Raw genomic sequence first — 20,006 nt, forward strand, 5'->3', positions numbered from 1 at the left:
GCTAAATACTGTGCACAATTTACAAAACACACGTACATATTGTACTATAAATTGTGCCTTCCTGTATTATAGTATTATAATTGCGATTAAATGTTTATTATAACCTGGGTGGTTTGGGTTCTGGATGCTGATTGGTTAAAAGCTGTGGTATATCAGATATAATAAACTGGGTGGTTCAAGCCCTTAATGCTGATTGGCTAACAGCCGTGGTATCAGACCCTATACCACGGGTATAAGAAAACATGTATTTTTACTGCTCTAATTAAGTTGGTAACCAGTTTATAATAGCAATAAAGCACCTCAGGGTTTTTGGTATATGGACAATATATCATTGCTAAGGGCTGTATCAGGCACTCCGTTTGCATCGTGCATAAGAACAGCCCCTTAGCCATGGTATATTGGCAATATGCTACACCCCCTCGGGCCTTATTGCTTAATTCTATTCCACTGAGCCATTTACTTTATTTTGTTATCTTTTCTTATTTCTTATTGTTGTTGTATCCTTTACAGAGGACTAATACAACTATAAAGTTGTGTGTGAGTGTACAGTATGCATTGTGTGAGGTTAGCCTTATTAACAGACATACCTCTCCTCTGCCCAATGCTCTCAGTCTGTTCATAGCCATCCACCTCTATACAGACACGCCCACCTGGAAGGAAAGAAGAATATATTCTACTGTAATTCAAACAGACTTCAGTGAGTGGTATCATACGTGGTTTAGAGGACACTGATGAGAGAGAGAGAGAGAGAGACAGACCTACCTAGCTTGTGGACCACATAAGGCTCTTCCTCCTGGAGGATCCTGTAGAAGGCTGATTTGACTTTAACTGTGTTTAAGACCTTGTACAGCTCCCTCATCTGTTCCTGGCTGGTCCGGGCAGCACAGACTTTAGAGTACGCCTCACGATGGATCATACCCCTCTGACGAAGTTTATCTGATATGGCCATCACCATGGTAACTCTCTGAATGAGCTCTGCCATGTTATCATCCACAAATGTTGCATCTGAAGTAGAGAGAAGGACAGGTGTATTATGCACAAAGCACGCACGCACGCACGCACGCACACACACACACACACACACACACACACACACACACACACACACACACACACACACACACACACACACACACACACACACACACACACACACACACACACACACACCGTACAAAAACATGCATGTGTTACAAAAAAATCCAGGTAAGAAACACATCAAAACATTATAAATATATATGTAACTGTACAGTATTTATTTTACATACGACACACATTTAAAATAGAATATATAGAAATAGTAGAAAGATGAAGCTATATTCAGTAAAATAACCATTATTATTATTATCACTGTGTATATACTATATATCTACTATCACATTATCACCTCAGATACATTACTTCATAAGGAGGCCATTTCTGGTGTTTCACCTCAGATACATTACTTCATAAGGAGACCATTTCTGGTGTTTCACCTCAGATACATTACTTCATAAGGAGACCATTTCTGGTGTTTCACCTCAGATACATTACTTCATAAGGAGACCATTTCTGGTGTTTCACCTCAGATACATTACTTCATAAGACCAGTTCTGGTGTTTCACCTCAGATACATTACTTCATAAGGAGACCATTTCTGGTGTTTCACCTCAGAGACATTACTTCATAAGGAGACCATTTCTGGTGTTTCACCTCAGATACATTACTACATGAGGAAACCATTTCTGGTTTCACCTCAGATACATTACTTCATAAGGAGACCATTTCTGGTGTTTCACCTCAGAGACATTACTTCATAAGGAGACCATTTCTGGTGTTTCACCTCAGATACATTACTTCATAAGGAGACCATTTCTGGTGTTTCACCTCAGATACATTACTACATGAGGAAACCATTTCTGGTGTTTCACCTCAGATACATTACTTCATAAGGAGACCATTTCTGGTGTTTCACCTCAGATACATTACTTCATAAGGAGATCATTTCTGGTGTTTCACCTCAGATACATTACTTCATAAGACCAGTTCTGGTGTTTCACCTCAGATACATTACTTCATAAGGAGACCATTTCTGGTGTTTCACCTCAGAGACATTACTTCATAAGGAGACCATTTCTGGTGTTTCACCTCAGATACATTACTACATGAGGAAACCATTTCTGGTGTTTCACCTCAGAGACATTACTTCATAAGGAGACCATTTCTGTTGTTTCACCTCAGACACATTACTTCATAAGGAGACCATTTCTGTTGTTTCACCTCAGATACATTACTTCATAAGGAGACCATTTCTGGTGTTTCCCCTCATGATTAACAGCTTTACTTACCGCTTTCTTCACATCTCTTCTCTGTCTCAATACAGTCAAGAGAGTGGGGGGGTCTGGAACAATAGGAAACATGGATACATATTACATGTATAGTATCTGGGCACCGGTAACAGCACCCCCTTTGTCCTCAATCTGGTACTACAACATGGAAACCCCCCTTTGCTCTGGTAACAGCGCCCCCTGTGTCATCAACATGGTTCTACAACATGGAGACCACACTGACTTGAAGTATTTCAGGGAACTCTATCTCACATTTGGTCAAAGGACCTTGCTCCACTGTTGACAATGTCACGGTCTTCTCTCCTCCCTTCCGTGTCCCCCTTTTCTCTCCTCCCTTCAGTGTCCTCCTCTTCTCGCCTCCCTTCAGTGTCCCCCTCTTCTCTCCTCCCTTCAGTGTCCTCCTCTTCTCGCCTCCCTTCAGTGTCCCCCTCTTCTCTCCTCCCTTCCGTGTCCCCCTTTTCTCTCCTCCCTTCAGTGTCCTCCTCTTCTCGCCTCCCTTCAGTGTCCCCCTCTTCTCTCCTCCCTTTAGTGTCCTCCTCTTCTCTCCTCCCTTCAGTGTCCTCCTCTTCTCTCCTCCCTTCAGTGTTCCCCTCTTCTCTCCTCCCTTCAGTGTCCTCCTCTTCTCTCCTCCCTTTAGTGTCCTCCTCTTCTCTCCTCCCTTTAGTGTCCTCCTCTTCTCTCCTCCCTTCAGTGTCCTCCTCTTCTCTCCTCCCTTTAGTGTCCCCCTCTTCTCTCCTCCCTTTAGTGTCCTCCTCTTCTCTCCTCCCTTCAGTGTCCTCCTCTTCTCTCCTCCCTTCAGTGTCCCCCTCTTCTCTCCTCCCTTTAGTGTCCTCCTCTTCTCTCCTCCCTTCAGTGTCCCCCTCTTCTCTCCTCCCTTCAGTGTCCTCCTCTTCTCTCCTCCCTTCAGTGTCCTCCTCTTCTCTCCTCCCTTCAGTGTCCCCCTCTTCTCTCCTCCCTTCAGTGTCCTCCTCTTCTCTCCTCCCTTCAGTGTCCTCCTCTTCTCTCCTCCCTTCAGTGTCCTCCTCTTCTCTCCTCCCTTCAGTGTCCCCCTCTTCTCTCCTCCCGTCAGTGTCCTCCTCTTCTCTCCTCCCTTCAGTGTCCTCCTCTTCTCTCCTCCCTTCAGTGTCTCCCTCTTCTCTCCTCCCTTCAGTGTCCCCCTCTTCTCTCCTCCCTTCAGTGCCCCCCTCTTTTCTCCTCCCTGAGCGTCTCCACCAGACAGGGCGAGGGCTCTCCTCTTCTCTCCTCCTTTTGGAGCAGTTGCTCCCCATCTCTTTGACTCTACAGAGTCTTGATCTATGAGATCTGTGAGTGAACACAGAAAATAAATCCCAGTATATTGATTTGTATTATATAATATGTAGAAAAACTACTAAATACAATTGCAGATGTTTTTACAATAGCAAAATACAATTCATGAAGGATAAAAATGTGTGATTTGACTTGTATTTATATGTGTTTAGCATTGACAGAAAATTAAAATCCCCAAATAAACTTGTTGCTGTGAAGTGACTGTTAATGCAATGTCATGACTTCGACTTTCCATCCTACTGTCACAGAAACAGGAAGTGACTATGGGCGCCATTTTCATATAGAAAACCCCCAGATTCGCTTTCACAAAATGGCGCCCTAGGTGTCCAAAACAATGCATCACACTTGAAGAACTTGTATTGTCATTTCCGGTCACAACTTGTGGACTTGTTGACGTGCTGCTTGCGGTTTGTTGCTAACGTTACTTTACTACCTGCCAACTTTACAGTTTTTACTTTTTAATTTTTAATAATCGTTTTTAATATCTTTTTTTTTCTTCCCTCAACTTTTTCTCCCCGGACGCGGATCTGGCCATGGTTCTACACGACCTCCACCAGCCGAAGCTTTTTCTCCCCGGACGCGGATCTGGCCATGGTTCTACACGACCTCCACCAGCCGAAGCTAAGCAACATTAACATGATGCCTTCTAATTGCAGTCGCTGTACTCATAATATACAGGAGAACGATCGCCTTACGGCGAGGATAGCTGTGCTGCAAGCCCAGCTTCAGACGCCATTGCAAGGGTAATTTAAGTGTAGGAAAGGATGAAACAGCGTCTGTGCCACCAGTAAGTAGAGATAGTAGTGTAATCCCCTCGCACAGTCCCCGCAGCTGGACAATTTTCTCATGGCTTCTGGAAGGAAGTTGTGTAGGAATGCTCAACCGGTGTCGCTCATTCAGCTGACAGAAACTTTCAAGACTCATCTCTTTAGAAGGTCCTATGATTGAATGTAGTCTGGCCCAGGGGTGTGAAGGTGAACGGAAAGGCACTGGAGCGACGAACCGCCCTTACTGTCTCTGTCTCTCCCTACTGTGATTCTCTGCCTCTAACCCTATTACGGGGGCTGAGTCACTGGCTTACTGGTGCTCTTTCATGCCGTCCCTAGGTGCGTCATTTGAGTGGGTTGATTCACTGACATGATCTTCTTGTTCGGGTTGGCGCCCCCCTCAGGTTCGTGCCGTGGGGGAGATCATCGTGGGCTATACTCAGCCTTGTCTCAAGGTAGTAAGTTGGTGGTTGAAGATATCCCTTTAGTGGTGTGGGGGCTGTGCTTAGGCAAAGTGGGTCGGGTTATATCCTGCCTGTTTGGCCGTGTCGGCGGTATCGTAAGTGTCTCCCGACCCCTCCTGTCTCAGCCTCCAGTATTTATGCTGCAGTAGTTTATGTGTCGGGGGGCTGGGGTCAGTCTGTTATATCGGGAGTGTTTCTCCTGTCTTATCCAGTGTCCTGTGTGAATTTAAGTATGCTTTCTCTAATTCTCTCCCTCTCCCTCCCCTCCAGGAGGACCTGAGCCCTAGGACCATGCCTCAGGACTACCTGACCTGATGACACCTTGCTGTTCCCAGTCCACCTGGTCGTGCTGCTGCTCCAGTTTTAACTGTTCTGCATGTGGCTATGGAACCCTGACCTGTTCACTGGACGTGCTACCTTGTCCTGGACCTGCTGTTTTCGACTCTCTCTCTTTACCGCACCTGCTGCCTTTAACTCTGAATGCTCGTCTATAAAAAGCCAACTGACATTTACTCCTGAGGTGCTGGCCTGTTGCTCCCTCTACAACCACTGTGATTATTATTATTTGACCCTGCTGGTCATCTATGAACATTTGAACATCTTGGCCATGTTCTGTTATAATCTCCACCCGGCACAGCCAGAAGAGGACTGGCCACCCCTCAGAGCCTGGTTCCTTTCTAGGTTTCTTCCTAGGTTCCTGCCTTCTAGGGAGTTTTTCCTAGCCACCGTGCTTCTACATCTGCATTGCTTGCTGTTTGGGGTTTTAGGCTGGGTTTCTGTATAGCACTTTGTGACATCGGCTGATATAAAAAGCACTTCATAAATACATTTGATTGATTGAACTTGATTGAAGAAGCAGAAAGCAAGATATTCAGAAAAATATTTATACCGTTTTTTTTTTTACAGGGGTTGGGGTTAATTAAGACCCAACCTGCAGTGTTCAGGAGTGTTTTATCAATCACATCTCTGTTCTTGTATCCCATACTCAGGTCTATTAACCAACCACATCTCTTTTCTTGTATCTCATACTCAGGGGTGAAAGGAAGACTGTATGGGCCCTTACAACGGCCTGGCAAAATAAATAGTGGAGATATGCCATACCTGCAGAAGTGGGACCAAGTCACTATTATTCGAGTCACAAGCAAGTCTCAAGTCACATGGTCCAAGTCTCAGGTCAAGTCCCAAGTAGAATGGGTCGAGTCTCAGGTCCAGTCCCAAGTAGAATGGGTCGAGTCTCGAGTCAAGTCCAAGTCGTGCATTCTAAGAGCAAGTCAAGTCGAGTCACAAGTTTTTTCAAGTCAAGTCAACTAGGGATATCACATCACGTTGTCACTTCTCTGGAGTCCAGAGCAAGCAGGATCATACTGTCTACCTGTATGCAGCGGGGGTTACAGGATCGGATGAAAAGCATGATTTGTCTGTAGCCTTTGTCTTCCTCACACATATCTTAATTCATTTGTTACATCTTCATCCCTTTAAGTATTGAAGGATGTTACAGCTATCTTTAGACAGAGCCAGTACCCTCCATTGAGGTAGGCCTATGCAAGTATAACCCTCCCAAACTAGGCCTATCTGAGATATGAAGATGATCAGTGACATCACCAGGTAGCCTATTGTTGTGGCAAAGATGCCTCTGTAGCAGATTGCTAAACGGTACTTTACACTGACTCAGAACTGTTTGGTTCTGAAGCACAGATTAGGTGTTATTTAACAAGAGTTTGGTGCAATGCCATATGTATATGTTAGTGGCCAGATCGAATAAGCAAAGATATAATATAAAAACAGTAGGCCATATGTAGCCTATTAAAATATGAAGAAAATAAATCCCTTTCAGTTTCACACTTGCCACCCCCCACAACCTTCTCACTGTGCAAGCTCACCAGAACTGTATTGATTGACAGTTTGCTGGTCCAATCAGAGGGCCGAGTGTGCTTTTCACTAGCCAATCCGTTTATTTTTTTTGCAATTGCCATACGGTCTCTGGTTGAGTGGAGAGTAATCCCATAGACTCTGTGCCACAAAATGAGTGACAAACATTACAAAACCTGGGTAGATCATTTCAAGTCATTGGTCTCAAGTCAAGTTTTCAGGCTCCAAGTCAAGTTTTTTATTTTCTATCAAATCAAGTCATAAAATGTGTGACTCAAGTCAGACTCGAGTCCAAGTCATGTGACTTGAGTCCACACCTTTGCGTAAAAGGTAAAATACAATCAATAATTAAAACAAAATGCCAACTTAACTGTCTGTTACACAATTAATTATCATTACCGCATGGAAAAATTAGCTAATGGCTCTTGAAAACAGGTGGTATTTGCTCCAAAATGCATTGTGGTTGGATGAGAATGCTGCAATTTTGCCAAGGCAGAAATGCGTTGTAGAGACCGAGAAACTCATTGGCAGCAATGGGCTCATCAATACAGGCTACAAGTGTAGGACTATTTGATCATCGCTGTATGTTGCTACACCTTCTGGTGTTTTGTAACAAGATGCAAGATGTCTCTTTCTTTTCATCAAACGGCACTGTGGACTATTCGGGAAACTGGAATTATTACGAACGTGCGCGAGGAGGAGCCTTTTGAAGTAATCAGATGAAAACATAATGTTTGGTTGTGTTTAAGCTACATTTAAAAGCTAATACACTTTAAAAGTGTAAATATTTACTATTAGACCCACAGAGATCCTTTTAATGTAATAGGGATTCTGTAATTCTATGATTAGGTCCATAACACATCTTTGTGTATGCATAAATAGGAGCTGTATTTATATGGTTTAGCTACAACTTTTTAAAGCAAATTATGGGTAACAATAACAAGACACAGTCGTCCTTCTGAATTGAGCTGCAGGACAGGAAGTAAACTGCTTAGAGATGTCACCATGAGGCCATTAATAAGATAATTACAATTAGCTTTTCGCTTTAGCACCGTCTGTACCTAATAGAGCAGATGTAGTCTGACGTGTGGAAGTCAGCCATCTGTACCTAATAGAGCAGATGTAGTCTGACGTGTGGAAGTCAGCCATCTGTACCTAATAGAGCAGATGTAGTCTGACGTGTGGAAGTCAGCCATCTGTACCTAATAGAGCAGATGTAGTCTGACGTGTGGAAGTCAGCCATCTGTACCTAATAGAGCAGATGTAGTCTGACGTGTCTAAGTCAGCCATCTGTATCTAATAGAGCAGATGTAGTCTGACGTGTCTAAGTCAGCCATCTGTATCTAATAGAGCAGATGTAGTCTGACGTGTGGAGGTCAGCCATCTGTACCTGATACAGCAGATGTAGTCTGACATGTGGATGCCAGCCATCTGTACCTAATAGAGCAGATGTAGTCTGACGTGTGGAAGTCAGCCATCTGTACCTATTAGAGCAGATGTAGTCTGACATGTGGATGCCAGCCATCTGTACCTAATAGAGCAGATGTATTCTGATATGTTGATGCCAGCCATCTGTACCTATTAGAGCAGATGTAGTCTGACATGTGGATGCCAGCCATCTGTACCTATTAGAGCAGATGTAGTCTGACGTGTGGAAGTCAGCCATCTGTACCTATTAGAGCAGATGTAGTCTGACATGTGGATGCCAGCCATCTGTACCTAATAGAGCAGATGTATTCTGATATGTGGATGCCAGCCATCTGTACCTATTAGAGCAGATGTAGTCTGACATGTGGATGCCAGCCATCTGTACCTATTAGAGCAGATGTAGTCTGACATGTGGAAGTCAGCCATCTGTACCTATTAGAGCAGATGTATTCTGACATGTGGAAGTCAGCCATCTGTACCTATTAGAGCAGATGTTGTCTGACATGTGGATGCCAGCCATCTGTACCTATTAGAGAAGATGTATTCTGACATGTGGATGCCAGCCATCTGTACCTATTAGAGCAGATGTAGTCTGACATGTGGATGCCAGCCATCTGTACCTATTAGAGCAGATGTAGTCTGACATGTGGATGCCAGCCATCTGTACCTAATAGAGAAGATGTATTCTGACATGTGGATGCCAGCCATCTGTACCTAATAGAGCAGATGTATTCTGACATGTGGATGCCAGCCATCTGTACCTATTAGAGCAGATGTAGTCTGACATGTGGATGCCAGCCATCTGTACCTAATAGAGCAGATGTATTCTGACATGTGGATGCCAGCCATCTGTACCTAATAGAGCAGATGTATTCTGACATGTGGATGCCAGCCATCTGTACCTATTAGAGCAGATGTAGTCTGACGTGTGGAAGTCAGCCATCTGTACCTAATAGAGCAGATGTAGTCTGACGTGTGTAAGTCAGCCATCTGTACCTAATAGAGCAGATGTATTCTGACATGTGGATGCCAGCCATCTGTACCTATTAGAGCAGATGTAGTCTGACGTGTGGAAGTCAGCCATCTGTACCTAATAGAGCAGATGTATTCTGACATGTGGATGCCAGCCATCTGTACCTATTAGAGCAGATGTAGTCTGACGTGTGGAAGTCAGCCATCTGTACCTAATAGAGCAGATGTAGTCTGATGTGTGGATGTCAGCCATCTGTACCTAATAGAGCAGATGTAGTCTGACATGTGGATGCCAGCCATCTGTACCTATTAGAGCAGATGTAGTCTGACATGTGGATGCCAGCCATCTGTACCTAATAGAGCAGATGTAGTCTGACGTGTGGAAGTCAGCCATCTGTACCTAATAGAGCAGATGTAGTCTGACGTGTGGAAGTCAGCCGTTGGTACCTAATAGAGCAGATGTAGTCTGACGTGTGGAAGTCAGCCATCTGTATCTAGTAGAGCAGATGTAGTCTGACGTGTGGAAGTCAGCCGTCTGTATCTAATAGAGCAGATGTAGTCTGACGTGTGGATGCCAGCCATCTGTACCTAAAAGAGCAGATGTAGTCTGACGTGTGGAAGTCAGCCATCTGTATCTAGTAGAGCAGATGTAGTCTGACGTGTGGAAGTCAGCCGTCTGTATCTAATAGAGCAGATGTAGTCTGACGTGTGGAAGTCAGCCATCTGTATCTAGTAGAGCAGATGTAGTCTGACGTGTGGAAGTCAGCCGTCTGTATCTAATAGAGCAGATGTAGTCTGACGTGGGGAAGTCAGCCATCTGTACCTAATAGAGCAGATGTAGTCTGACGTGTGGAAGTCAGCCATCTGTATCTAATAGAGCAGATGTAGTCTGACGTGTGGAAGTCAGCCATCTGTATCTAGTAGAGCAGATGTAGTCTGACGTGTGGAAGTCAGCCGTCTGTATCTAATAGAGCAGATGTAGTCTGACGTGGGGAAGTCAGCCATCTGTACCTAAAAGAGCAGATGTAGTCTGACGTGTGGAAGTCAGCCATCTGTACCTATTAGAGCAGATGTAGTCTGATGTGTGGAGGTCAGCCATCTGTACCTAGTAGAGCAGATGTAGTCTGACGAGTGGAAGTCAGCCATCTGTACCAAATAAAGCACATGTAGTCTGACGTGTGGAAGTCAGCAGTCTGTACCTAATAGAGCAGATGTAGTCTGACATGTTGAAGTCAGCTGTCTGTACCTAATAGAGCAGATGTAGTCTGACGTGTGGAAGTCAGCCGTCTGTACCTAATAGAGCAGATGTAGTCTGACGTGTTGAAGTCAGCTGTCTGTACCTAATAGAGCAGATGTAGTCTGACATGTGGAAGTCAGCCATCTGTACCTAATAGAGCAGATGTAGTCTGACGTGTGGAAGTCAGCTGTCTGTACCTAATAGAGCAGATGTAGTCTGACGTGTGGAAGTCAGCCGTCTGTATCTAATAGAGCAGATGTAGTCTGACGTGTGGAAGTCAGCCATCTGTACCTATTAGAGCAGATGTAGTCTGACATGTGGAAGTCAGCCATCTGTATCTAGTAGAGCAGATGTAGTCTGACGTGTGGAAGTCAGCCGTCTGTATCTAATAGAGCAGATGTAGTCTGACGTGGGGAAGTCAGCCATCTGTACCTATTAGAGCAGATGTAGTCTGACGTGTTGAAGTCAGCTGTCTGTACCTAATAGAGCAGGTGTAGTCTGACATGTGGAGGTCAGCCATCTGTATCTATTAGAGCAGATGTAGTCTGACGTGTGGAAGTCAGCCAGCTGTACCTATTAGAGCAGATGTAGTCTGACGTGTGGAAGTCAGCCATCTGTATCTAGTAGAGCAGATGTAGTCTGACGTGTGGAAGTCAGCCATCTGTATCTAGTAGAGCAGATGTAGTCTGACGTGTGGAAGTCAGCCGTCTGTATCTAATAGAGCAGATGTAGTCTGACGTGTGGATGCCAGCCATCTGTATCTAATAGAGCAGATGTAGTCTGACGTGTGGAAGTCAGCCATCTGTATCTAGTAGAGCAGATGTAGTCTGACGTGTGGAAGTCAGCTGTCTGTACCTAATAGAGCAGATGTAGTCTGACGTGTGGAAGTCAGCCGTCTGTACCTAATAGAGCAGATGTAGTCTGACGTGTTGAAGTCAGCTGTCTGTACCTAATAGAGCAGATGTAGTCTGACGTGTGGAAGTCAGCCAGCTGTACCTATTAGAGCAGATGTAGTCTGACGTGTGGAAGACTCATTGGGAGGGAGAAGATCTGACTGAATGCACATTTGAGAACTAGAACGGTACATTTACTTTGTGCTTTTTTTATTGACCAATCACAAGTGGCCGTCACTGGTCCCCCCCCAAAAAATCAGCACCTGAACAGTGGCCAAAACTCTCTCTCTGTCTTACTACAGTATGTGTAGCCTATGTATCTGATGCTGTCTGGCCAAAACTATCTCTCTGTCTTACTTCAGTATGTGTAGCCTATGTATCTGATGCTGTCTGGCCAAAACTATCTCTCTGTCTTACTTCAGTATGTGTATTTTGGACAGGCAAGGAGGTACGGTAGGGAGGCCCAGGCCCCCTAAGGCAAGCCCATAACGCCGGCCCTGCCTTTTATTGACACCTGCGGTGCATATGTACAGTAATGTACAGTAATGGACAGTTAAGGCAGAACATTATTAAAGTTTGTTGACTGGAATTCATGGGCATCTCTGCTGAAACCAACAAAGTAATAGAGAAAGTCCTGTACAGGGAAGAAATTCCATCTACTTTCACACCTGTTCATAATGAAATCAGAGATAGAGCGCCCTCTACAGGTCAGATGACAGAAACACACTCACAGACGCACTACGGCAGATATACTGTCCCAGAATCCCACTACCCAATCACATACATATCACTACACATCCAGATGGGAGGATGCTGTCTAGAGAGGAGAGCCACAGTCATTCTACCACTGGAGGGCGATCTCCCTCCATATCAGACTTTGTGTCTCGTGACACAACCTGACTACATGGGAGAATCTCAATTGGTTACGCCCTTGTGTCCTCTCCTCGTCTCCTTCTCAAAACCCATTGGAGGAGAAGGTCAGAGGGGAGGGACTTCCCAATGGCTCCTGACAGATGAATGTAACTCTTCACCTAGTAAAACCAAAGACTGAATCCTAGCAATTATGGGTGACATTTTCCAGGTGCAAAACTGCTCATAACGTTCACAATGTTGCTGTGAAGTGACTTCATGCAATGACATGACTTTGACTTTTGATTTTACTGCAGAAACAGAAAGTGACTATGGGTACCATTTTTCGTGGTGCAAAAGAGCACAGATCTGTGTAAAAAAAAAGTTTATATATATTTTATTTTTTTGCTATTTTATGTGTGAGTAACAATGCAACAAACTTGAAGAAGGACAAAGCAAGATATTCTGACAAAAATGGCTATAAATAAGGAAATAATACATTTGTCAACAAACAAAACAGGTTTGGGGGTTAGTGAATAGGATGAATTTTAAATTACGCCTCTTCTTTCTCTCCTCTTTTACCTCCTTTCTCACTCATCCATATTCCTCTCTTCTTCTCTACATTTTCCTCCCCTTTAGGCCTCCTATTCCTCTGGTGATTTAATCATTGAGTGCATTTGATGTCCTCTTTTATCATATCATCTGAACATATTATTAAACTGAACTGTTTATTGAAGTAAGTTTCTTACCCTTCTGGTGAAGTTAGTAAGGTTAGTTTTTCTCAGAGTTGTGGTTTCATCTCTGCCATGCTGTTACTGAGAGAACAGGAAGTAGCTTCGTGACTGTGTCAGCAACACATTTGTGAAAAAAGGAAACGCCTCTTTGTACATCCTGTTCTTTTGGTATCTGTCAAGGACGCGTCTTACTTTTCCCCCAACGCAGTTAAGCCAAAACCACACATCATTATTCAGAGGGGCGTTCTACTAGGCTCCCATTGGCTAGCTAGCGTTCTCACACTCACTGTCGATCAGCGCAGATCCAGTGACCTTCCAAGGTAAGGATGGAAAGTGTAATTTAACAATTAGCTGCCTACCGTAATGCAGGCCTGTTATATTCATATTTGGTAACATTTGCCCATGTATTTAATTTTAGAGTTTGAATGAGATGTAAAAATGTCACAGAGAACTCTGTTGAATTCCCTCAATTAAAGGTCAGCTAAGTTAACCTAGGCTACTTAATGTCACTAGCTCGGTATTTGAAGTTGTTATATTATCATTAGTAGTGTCACGGGCGTCGTAAGAAGTGGACCAAAGTGCAGCGTGGTGAGCGTACATATTCCTTTTATTTATTGAAAATGTCACCAACAAAACAAAGAAACGACCGTGAAGCTTAACATAGGCTATAATGCCTCTAACAAAGTCAACTACCCACACTGAAAGGAGGGAAAAAGGGCTACCTAAGTATGATCCCCAATCAGAGACAACGATAGACAGCTGTCCCTGATTGAGAACCATACCCGGCCAAAACATAGAAATAAAGAAACATAAAAAACAAAACATAGAATGCCCACCCCACATCACACCCTGACCTAACCAAATAGAGAAATAAAACAGCTCTCTAAGTTCAGGGCGTGACAAGTAGTCTATTATCAGGTAAAAGCATATGCTTATTATTCAGAATTTCTCAAATATTTATTATAATCATTCAGTCGAATACGCTATTCTACAGCCATTGAATCTGTCTTTGAGTGTTAAGGGACGTTAATGGCTAGCTCAGTCCACGACATTATGTTATTATATTTTTCAATCTTGAAATACAAGGGAAAATGTTATTAATCAGTGACTGAAATTTCGCACTCCGTGATATTCACTTCCGGACTTGGAGACTTGGAGAACGCTCAAAGTTTTGTAGAACGCCCCTCTGAATAACGGGCCGTGGTTTTGGCTTAACTGCGTTGGGGAAAAGAAAGACGCGTCAAGGACACAGCTGTGTCCCTGATGTGAAGAGAACAGAAGCTAGCTTGAGCAGCAGTGCCTAGATATCAGAAGAAAGGAGTAACAAAACTGGTGTTATCACTTTTTTGCACACTATGTTCCCACCAGGTTCTCACACATCTGCTAAATGTCACGTAGAACAAAGAGTTTGTACATTGCTATAAAAGCTGAGACGTAACTCTTGTTCGTTGGGCTCTTTAACTCTGCACCATTGAGTGATTGCTAACAGCTCCAGAATTGCATTTCTTAGAATAAAATTGTTGTTTGAAGAATCTACAGTCTCTTCTTTTTGGTTAGAATTTCCACGACAATTGTTGGTGACGAGGATGGCAAACTCCGTTTGCTGATCGTTGCCGGTAACACCGAGGTTAACTGCACACAGGGGCTGCATTAGACGTGGCTCAGGGACCCACACTCCGCCTGAGTGGAGCAGAAGGGACTCACCTTGGACCCGTCAGGGAGCATTAGTGGACGGATACGCCATCCCGAACAATAAAATGAAGGGTGAGACTGACTTTTTTAACCTGTCTAGCACCGGGGTTCCGCTAGCGGAACACCTCCCACATTCCACTGAAAAGGCAAAGCGCGAAATTCAAAAAATATTTTTTAGAAATATTTAACTTTCACACATTAACAAGTCCAATACAGCAAATGAAAGATACACATCTTGTGAATCCAGTCAACATGTCCGATTTTTAAAAGTTTTACAGCGAAAACACCACGTATATTTATGTTAGCTCACCACCAATTACAAAAAAGCACAGACATTTTTCACAGCACAGGTAGCTTGCACATAACCAACCAAACTAACCAAGAACCAACCAAACTAACCAAGAAACAACTTCATCAGATGACAGTCTTATAACATGTTATACAATAAATCTATGTTTTGTTCGAAAAATTTGCATATTTGAGGTATAAATCAGTTTTACATTGCAGCTACCATCACAGCTACCATCAGAAATAGCACCGAAGCAGCCAGAGTAATTACAGAGACCAACGTGAAATACCTAAATACTCATCATAAAACATTTCTGAAAAATGCATGGTGTACAGAAAATGAAAGACAAACATCTTGTGAATCCAGCCAATATTTCCGATTTTTTAAGTGTTTTGCAGCGAAAACACAATATAGCATTATATTAGCTTACTACAATAGCCTACCACACAACCGCATTCATTCATTCAAGGCACGTTAGCGATAGCAATAGGCACGTTAGCGATAGCGAATAAACCAGCAAAAGATATACATTTTTTTACTAACCTTCATAAACTTCATCAGATGACAGTCCTATAACATCATATTACACAATACATATATGGTTTGTTCGAAAATTTGCATATTTAGAGCTGAAATCCGTGGTTATACATTGTGAAAACGTAGCATCTTTTTCCCAGAATGTCCGGATATATTTCTGACACTCACCTATTCTGACCAAATAACTATTCATAAACTTTACTAAAAAATACATGTTGTATAGGAAATGATAGATACACTAGTTCTTAATGCAATCGCCGTGTTAGAATTCTAAAAATAACTTCATTACGACATGCAGCTTACGTTATAGCGAAAGAGCGCCCAAAATCTGGGCGCAAACTAAAAGTAAACATGTTCGACAGATATATGAAATAACATCATAAATGGGTCCTGCTTTTGATGATCTTCCATCAGAATGTTGTACAAGGGGTCCTTTGTCCAGAACAATCATTGTTTGGTTTTAGAATGGCCTTTTTCCCTCTCGAATGAGCAAGCAAAACTAGCCAAGTGGCGCTAAGCTGTCCATCGTCACCAAACGCAAAGAACGCAACACGCCTAAACTCCCGGAAAAATTTCAATAATCGGATAAAACTATATTGAAAAAACATACTTTACGATGATATTATCACATTTATCAAATAAAAGCAAAGCCGGAGATATTAGACGTCTATAGCGAATGCTTTTCAGAAGCCAATACTGATGACCTTTATGCGCTTCCTGAACAAAGGAATTCGGGGGTCATGTCATTCCAAGCTCTCTCTTTTGACCATAGAAATACCTAGAAACCCCATTTCACCTCTCACAGCCTATTGACATCTAGTGGAAGGCGTATGAAGTGCATGTATAGTCATAAATGTCAAGCAAAATGATAGGGAGGCCCTGGAACAGAGCCTCGATTTCAGATTTTTCATTTTCTGACAGGAAGTTTGCTGAAAAATGAGTTCTGTTTTACTCACAGATATAATTCAAACGGTTTTAGAAACTTGAGAGTGTTTTCTATCCAATAGTAATAATAATATGCATATTGTACGAGCAAGAATAGAGTACGAGGCCGTTTAAATTGGGCACGATTTTTCCCCAAACTGAAAATAGCGCCCTCTATCCTCAACAGGTTTTAAAGGACAATTAAAGTGCACATTAAAATATAGATCTTGTCTTAGTGACAGAAGACTCTACTGTGTGTAGAGGAGAATTTACTGTGTGTGAAGAAGGCGTTGTGTTAATGACAAGGAGGGCTCTACTGTGTGTAGAGGAGAATTTACTGTGTGTGAAGAAGGCGTTGTGTTAATGACAAGGAGGGCTCTACTGTGTGTAGAGGAGAATTTACTATGTGTGAAGAAGGCGTTGTCTTAGTGACAAGGAGGATTCTACTGTGTGTAGAGGAGAATTTACTGTGTGTGAAGAAGGCGTTGTCTTAGTGACAAGGAGGGCTCTACTGTGTGTGGAGAATACCCTGTTTTATAACAGAGGTATTCCTGGGTAAATGCGCATTATTGGGCAAAGTACTAAATTAATATGAATTGATATGCTATGGTTTGCAATCGTCAGATGTAAATGCACGATGAAAGGTTTTCCAAGATAAGATCCTGAGGTACAGTAATCCCTCGTTTATCGCGGGGGTTACGTTCCAAAAATGACCCGCGATAAGTGAAATCCGCGAAATAGAAAACTTTTTTTTTTTTTACAATTAGCAACTATTACATGTATACAAATACAGTGACTCACGTGTAGGCCGTTTCGTCGACATTATGGGTTTAGGAGATGTTCGAAATTACAAGATAATTTGGCCAACTTAATGTAAATTTGCCAAGCTGTTTTATGTACGTACACATAACTGCACGAGACGACAAAATGATAGCACAATTCGTAGCATGTTTTGATACAAGAAGCGGGAGTGAGTTTTTAGCGAATCAGAATGCAGAGCACAATGCACCAAAAAAAAAAATAAGTGGGGTAGTGGTGGGGCAGGACATTCTGGAACAGGTACCGTTCTGGCACAAGGTAGCAGATTTCACCTTGAAAAGTACATTAAGTGTAGCCAACAGAATGTAGAAAGAAGTTACAGGATTTTGAGACCAAGAAACCAAGTAGGAAAGATTGGGATAATTTCAGGAAATGGGAAGGAGAAGCAGCATGTTCTGATAGGAAAGTTAAAGAAATAATGGTAAAAGAAGGTCTGAGGTCAGCCCACATCTGCCAGATGAGACTGCGATGGACTGACGTGGCAGGAGGATTCGACGAGAACCACCTCTGGGGTGAGGATAGAGCCTATCAGACTCAACTGACCTCTCTGTGTGACCCTATTAAAGAACATTACCCACCTACTGTATGACTGATTGGGAAGCTGTCCATAGCTGCATACGAAAGGCCAATTGGAAGGTCATTGGAAGATTACAGGCACAGACTTGAGAACTGTTTCCGTAAACACAGTGGCATCAGACCAGGCACTGACGACTACAACAGCCTCCTGAAGGCTGCCCTGATGAATGGACTACGTCCGGGCCTGGATAAGCAGGTTAAGTTAAACACAGTAGCATCAGACCAGGCACTGACGACTACAACAGCCTCCTGAAGGCTGCCCTGATGAATGGACTACGTCCGGGCCTGGATAAGCAGGTTAAGTTAAACACAGTAGCATCAGACCAGGCACTGACGACTACAACAGCCTCCTGAAGGCTGCCCTGATGAATGGACTACGTCCGGGCCTGACTACAACAGCCTCCTGAAGGCTGCCCTGATGAATGGACTACGTCCGGGCCTGGATAAGCAGGTTAAGTTAAACACAGTAGCATCAGACCAGGCACTGACGACTACAACAGCCTCCTGAAGGCTGCCCTGATGAATGGACTACGTCCGGGCCTGACTACAACAGCCTCCTGAAGGCTGCCCTGATGAATGGACTACGTCCGGGCCTGGATAAGCAGGTTAAGTTAAACACAGTAGCATCAGACCAGGCACTGACGACTACAACAGCCTCCTGAAGGCTGCCCTGATGAATGGACTACGTCCGGGCCTGACTACAACAGCCTCCTGAAGGCTGCCCTGATGAATGGACTACGTCCGGGCCTGGATAAGCAGGTTAAGACGACCTGTTTTGGCTGGGAAACCACCACCATCCAAACCGTTGTTGAATACTGTAAACATGCTGAGAGACAACAGCTGTCTCCAAGACCAAACAGACAATGAAGAAGGAGAGTGTGAAACTCCAGGCTGCACAATTGGCATTGTCTCAGGGGCAGAAGTAACTCACAGTCCAAGGTCAATTCCGCTCATGGTCAAGGAGGGCATGGAGGAGGTAGAGCCAAAGGTGGATGTGGCGTCTGGCAGAAATACGGCCCGCTCTGTTATAATTGTGGAAAGAGTTGACATTTTGCAAAAAAACTGCAAGAACGGATTGGGGGCGTGGCAGGGCGAGGGGCAGGTAACTGGAGAACATAACCACCACCGTAAATGACCCTTTACAACCCACACACCAACTGACACGAGGTTGAGACAGTTGACACCGTAGGACAGCACCTAAAGATTTTTTCTAGCCTCCGTGAGGAACCAATGGTTCGTCTTCTTGTCAAATTCTGTCAACTTTTTACTAGACATAAAATCTAAATCCCAAACCTCGCATGTCAAATGAATCAGTCAGCACTGTGGGATCCTGGGGAGTGACTATGAAAGAGTTGCTCCCAATCCCCCTACCTGTTAAAGTTGATGACACATGCATAAAACATCAGTTCATTTCTTTTGCATGTTGTCCTGTAAATGTGGCAGGAAGAGATCTTCTCCGTAAATTGGGAATTAATATTCTTTGTAAAGAAAAAGTCCTCACTGTTTTACAGCCTCAGGAGACATGTCATCGCATGATGCTGTCTAACACTAACCCAACAAGTGTTTGGTACTATGCGTGGGACATGCAGGTTATTGATGGATCACACTGTGATCCCATCCCCTTCTTAATTGCTCGCATTTGTTATTAACAAACAGTCAGTTTTATGCCAGACTGACTTACATTGCACCGCCCATTTTTCACCATTGAAGAGAGATTTGTAATACGAATAAAATTGGCTGAAAGAAACCGCAATCCAAGAAAAGCTTACTGCGCAGTGACATGTATAGTGGGCCCCAATGTTGTGCTGTTAGTGTAAAGATAACCAAGGTACAGACTTGATCTCTTAATCGAAACGATACCTCAGTTTTTCAATAGCTAAGACAGATGATGTTGCCTGGAAGGACACCGGTGTCTGGTTGAAGTCTGTCTTGCAGGTTACTGACTGGGAAGTTAGTGTAAGGGGTGAGTAACTGGTGGCAGTGAAGTCAAACGCAGGAGAGCAGAACTCGGTAATAGCCGGAGCAGTTTAAATTCAAAACCAACGGCATCAAGAATAAACCAACATGGGTACAAAACCCGACGCGCACCCGTAACCATGTGCACAAGCACTTACAACAAACCACACAAAGACATGGAGGGAACAGAGGGTTAAATACACAACACGCAATGAGGGAAATGAGAACCAGGTGTGTGGGAATACAAGACAAAACAAATGGAAAATGTACAAAAACATTTACGATGGCTAGAAGACCGGTGACGCCGACCGCCGAACGCCGCCCGAACAAGGAGAGGAACCGACTTCGGTGGAAGTCCTAACAGT

General features: G+C 43.6%; 1 protein-coding gene across 4 annotated transcripts in view; it reads right to left on the bottom strand.

Annotated features, from left to right (window-relative positions):
- LOC139545488 (NACHT, LRR and PYD domains-containing protein 3-like) overlaps positions 1-20,006 on the bottom strand; it is a 33,679-nt gene extending 13,673 nt beyond the window's left edge. Inside the window, exons 1-5 of one of the 4 annotated variants that reach the window (XM_071353316.1) lie at positions 19,924-20,006; positions 2,580-3,629; positions 2,328-2,380; positions 763-1,005; positions 588-650 (exon numbers count right to left, since the gene is read on the bottom strand). In XM_071353316.1, coding sequence (XP_071209417.1) covers positions 588-650; positions 763-1,005; positions 2,328-2,380; positions 2,580-3,595 — 1,375 coding nt within the window. In that variant the 5' untranslated portion in view covers positions 3,596-3,629; positions 19,924-20,006. Of the gene's footprint in view, positions 1-587; positions 651-762; positions 1,006-2,327; positions 2,381-2,579; positions 3,630-12,863; positions 14,980-19,923 lie in introns of those variants that run through there. The other 3 variants (XM_071353306.1, XM_071353325.1, XM_071353335.1) reach the window with 3 other exon arrangements.

Source organism: Salvelinus alpinus, chromosome 2 (genome assembly GCF_045679555.1).
Source record: "Salvelinus alpinus chromosome 2, SLU_Salpinus.1, whole genome shotgun sequence".
Lineage (NCBI taxonomy): Eukaryota > Metazoa > Chordata > Actinopteri > Salmoniformes > Salmonidae > Salvelinus > Salvelinus alpinus.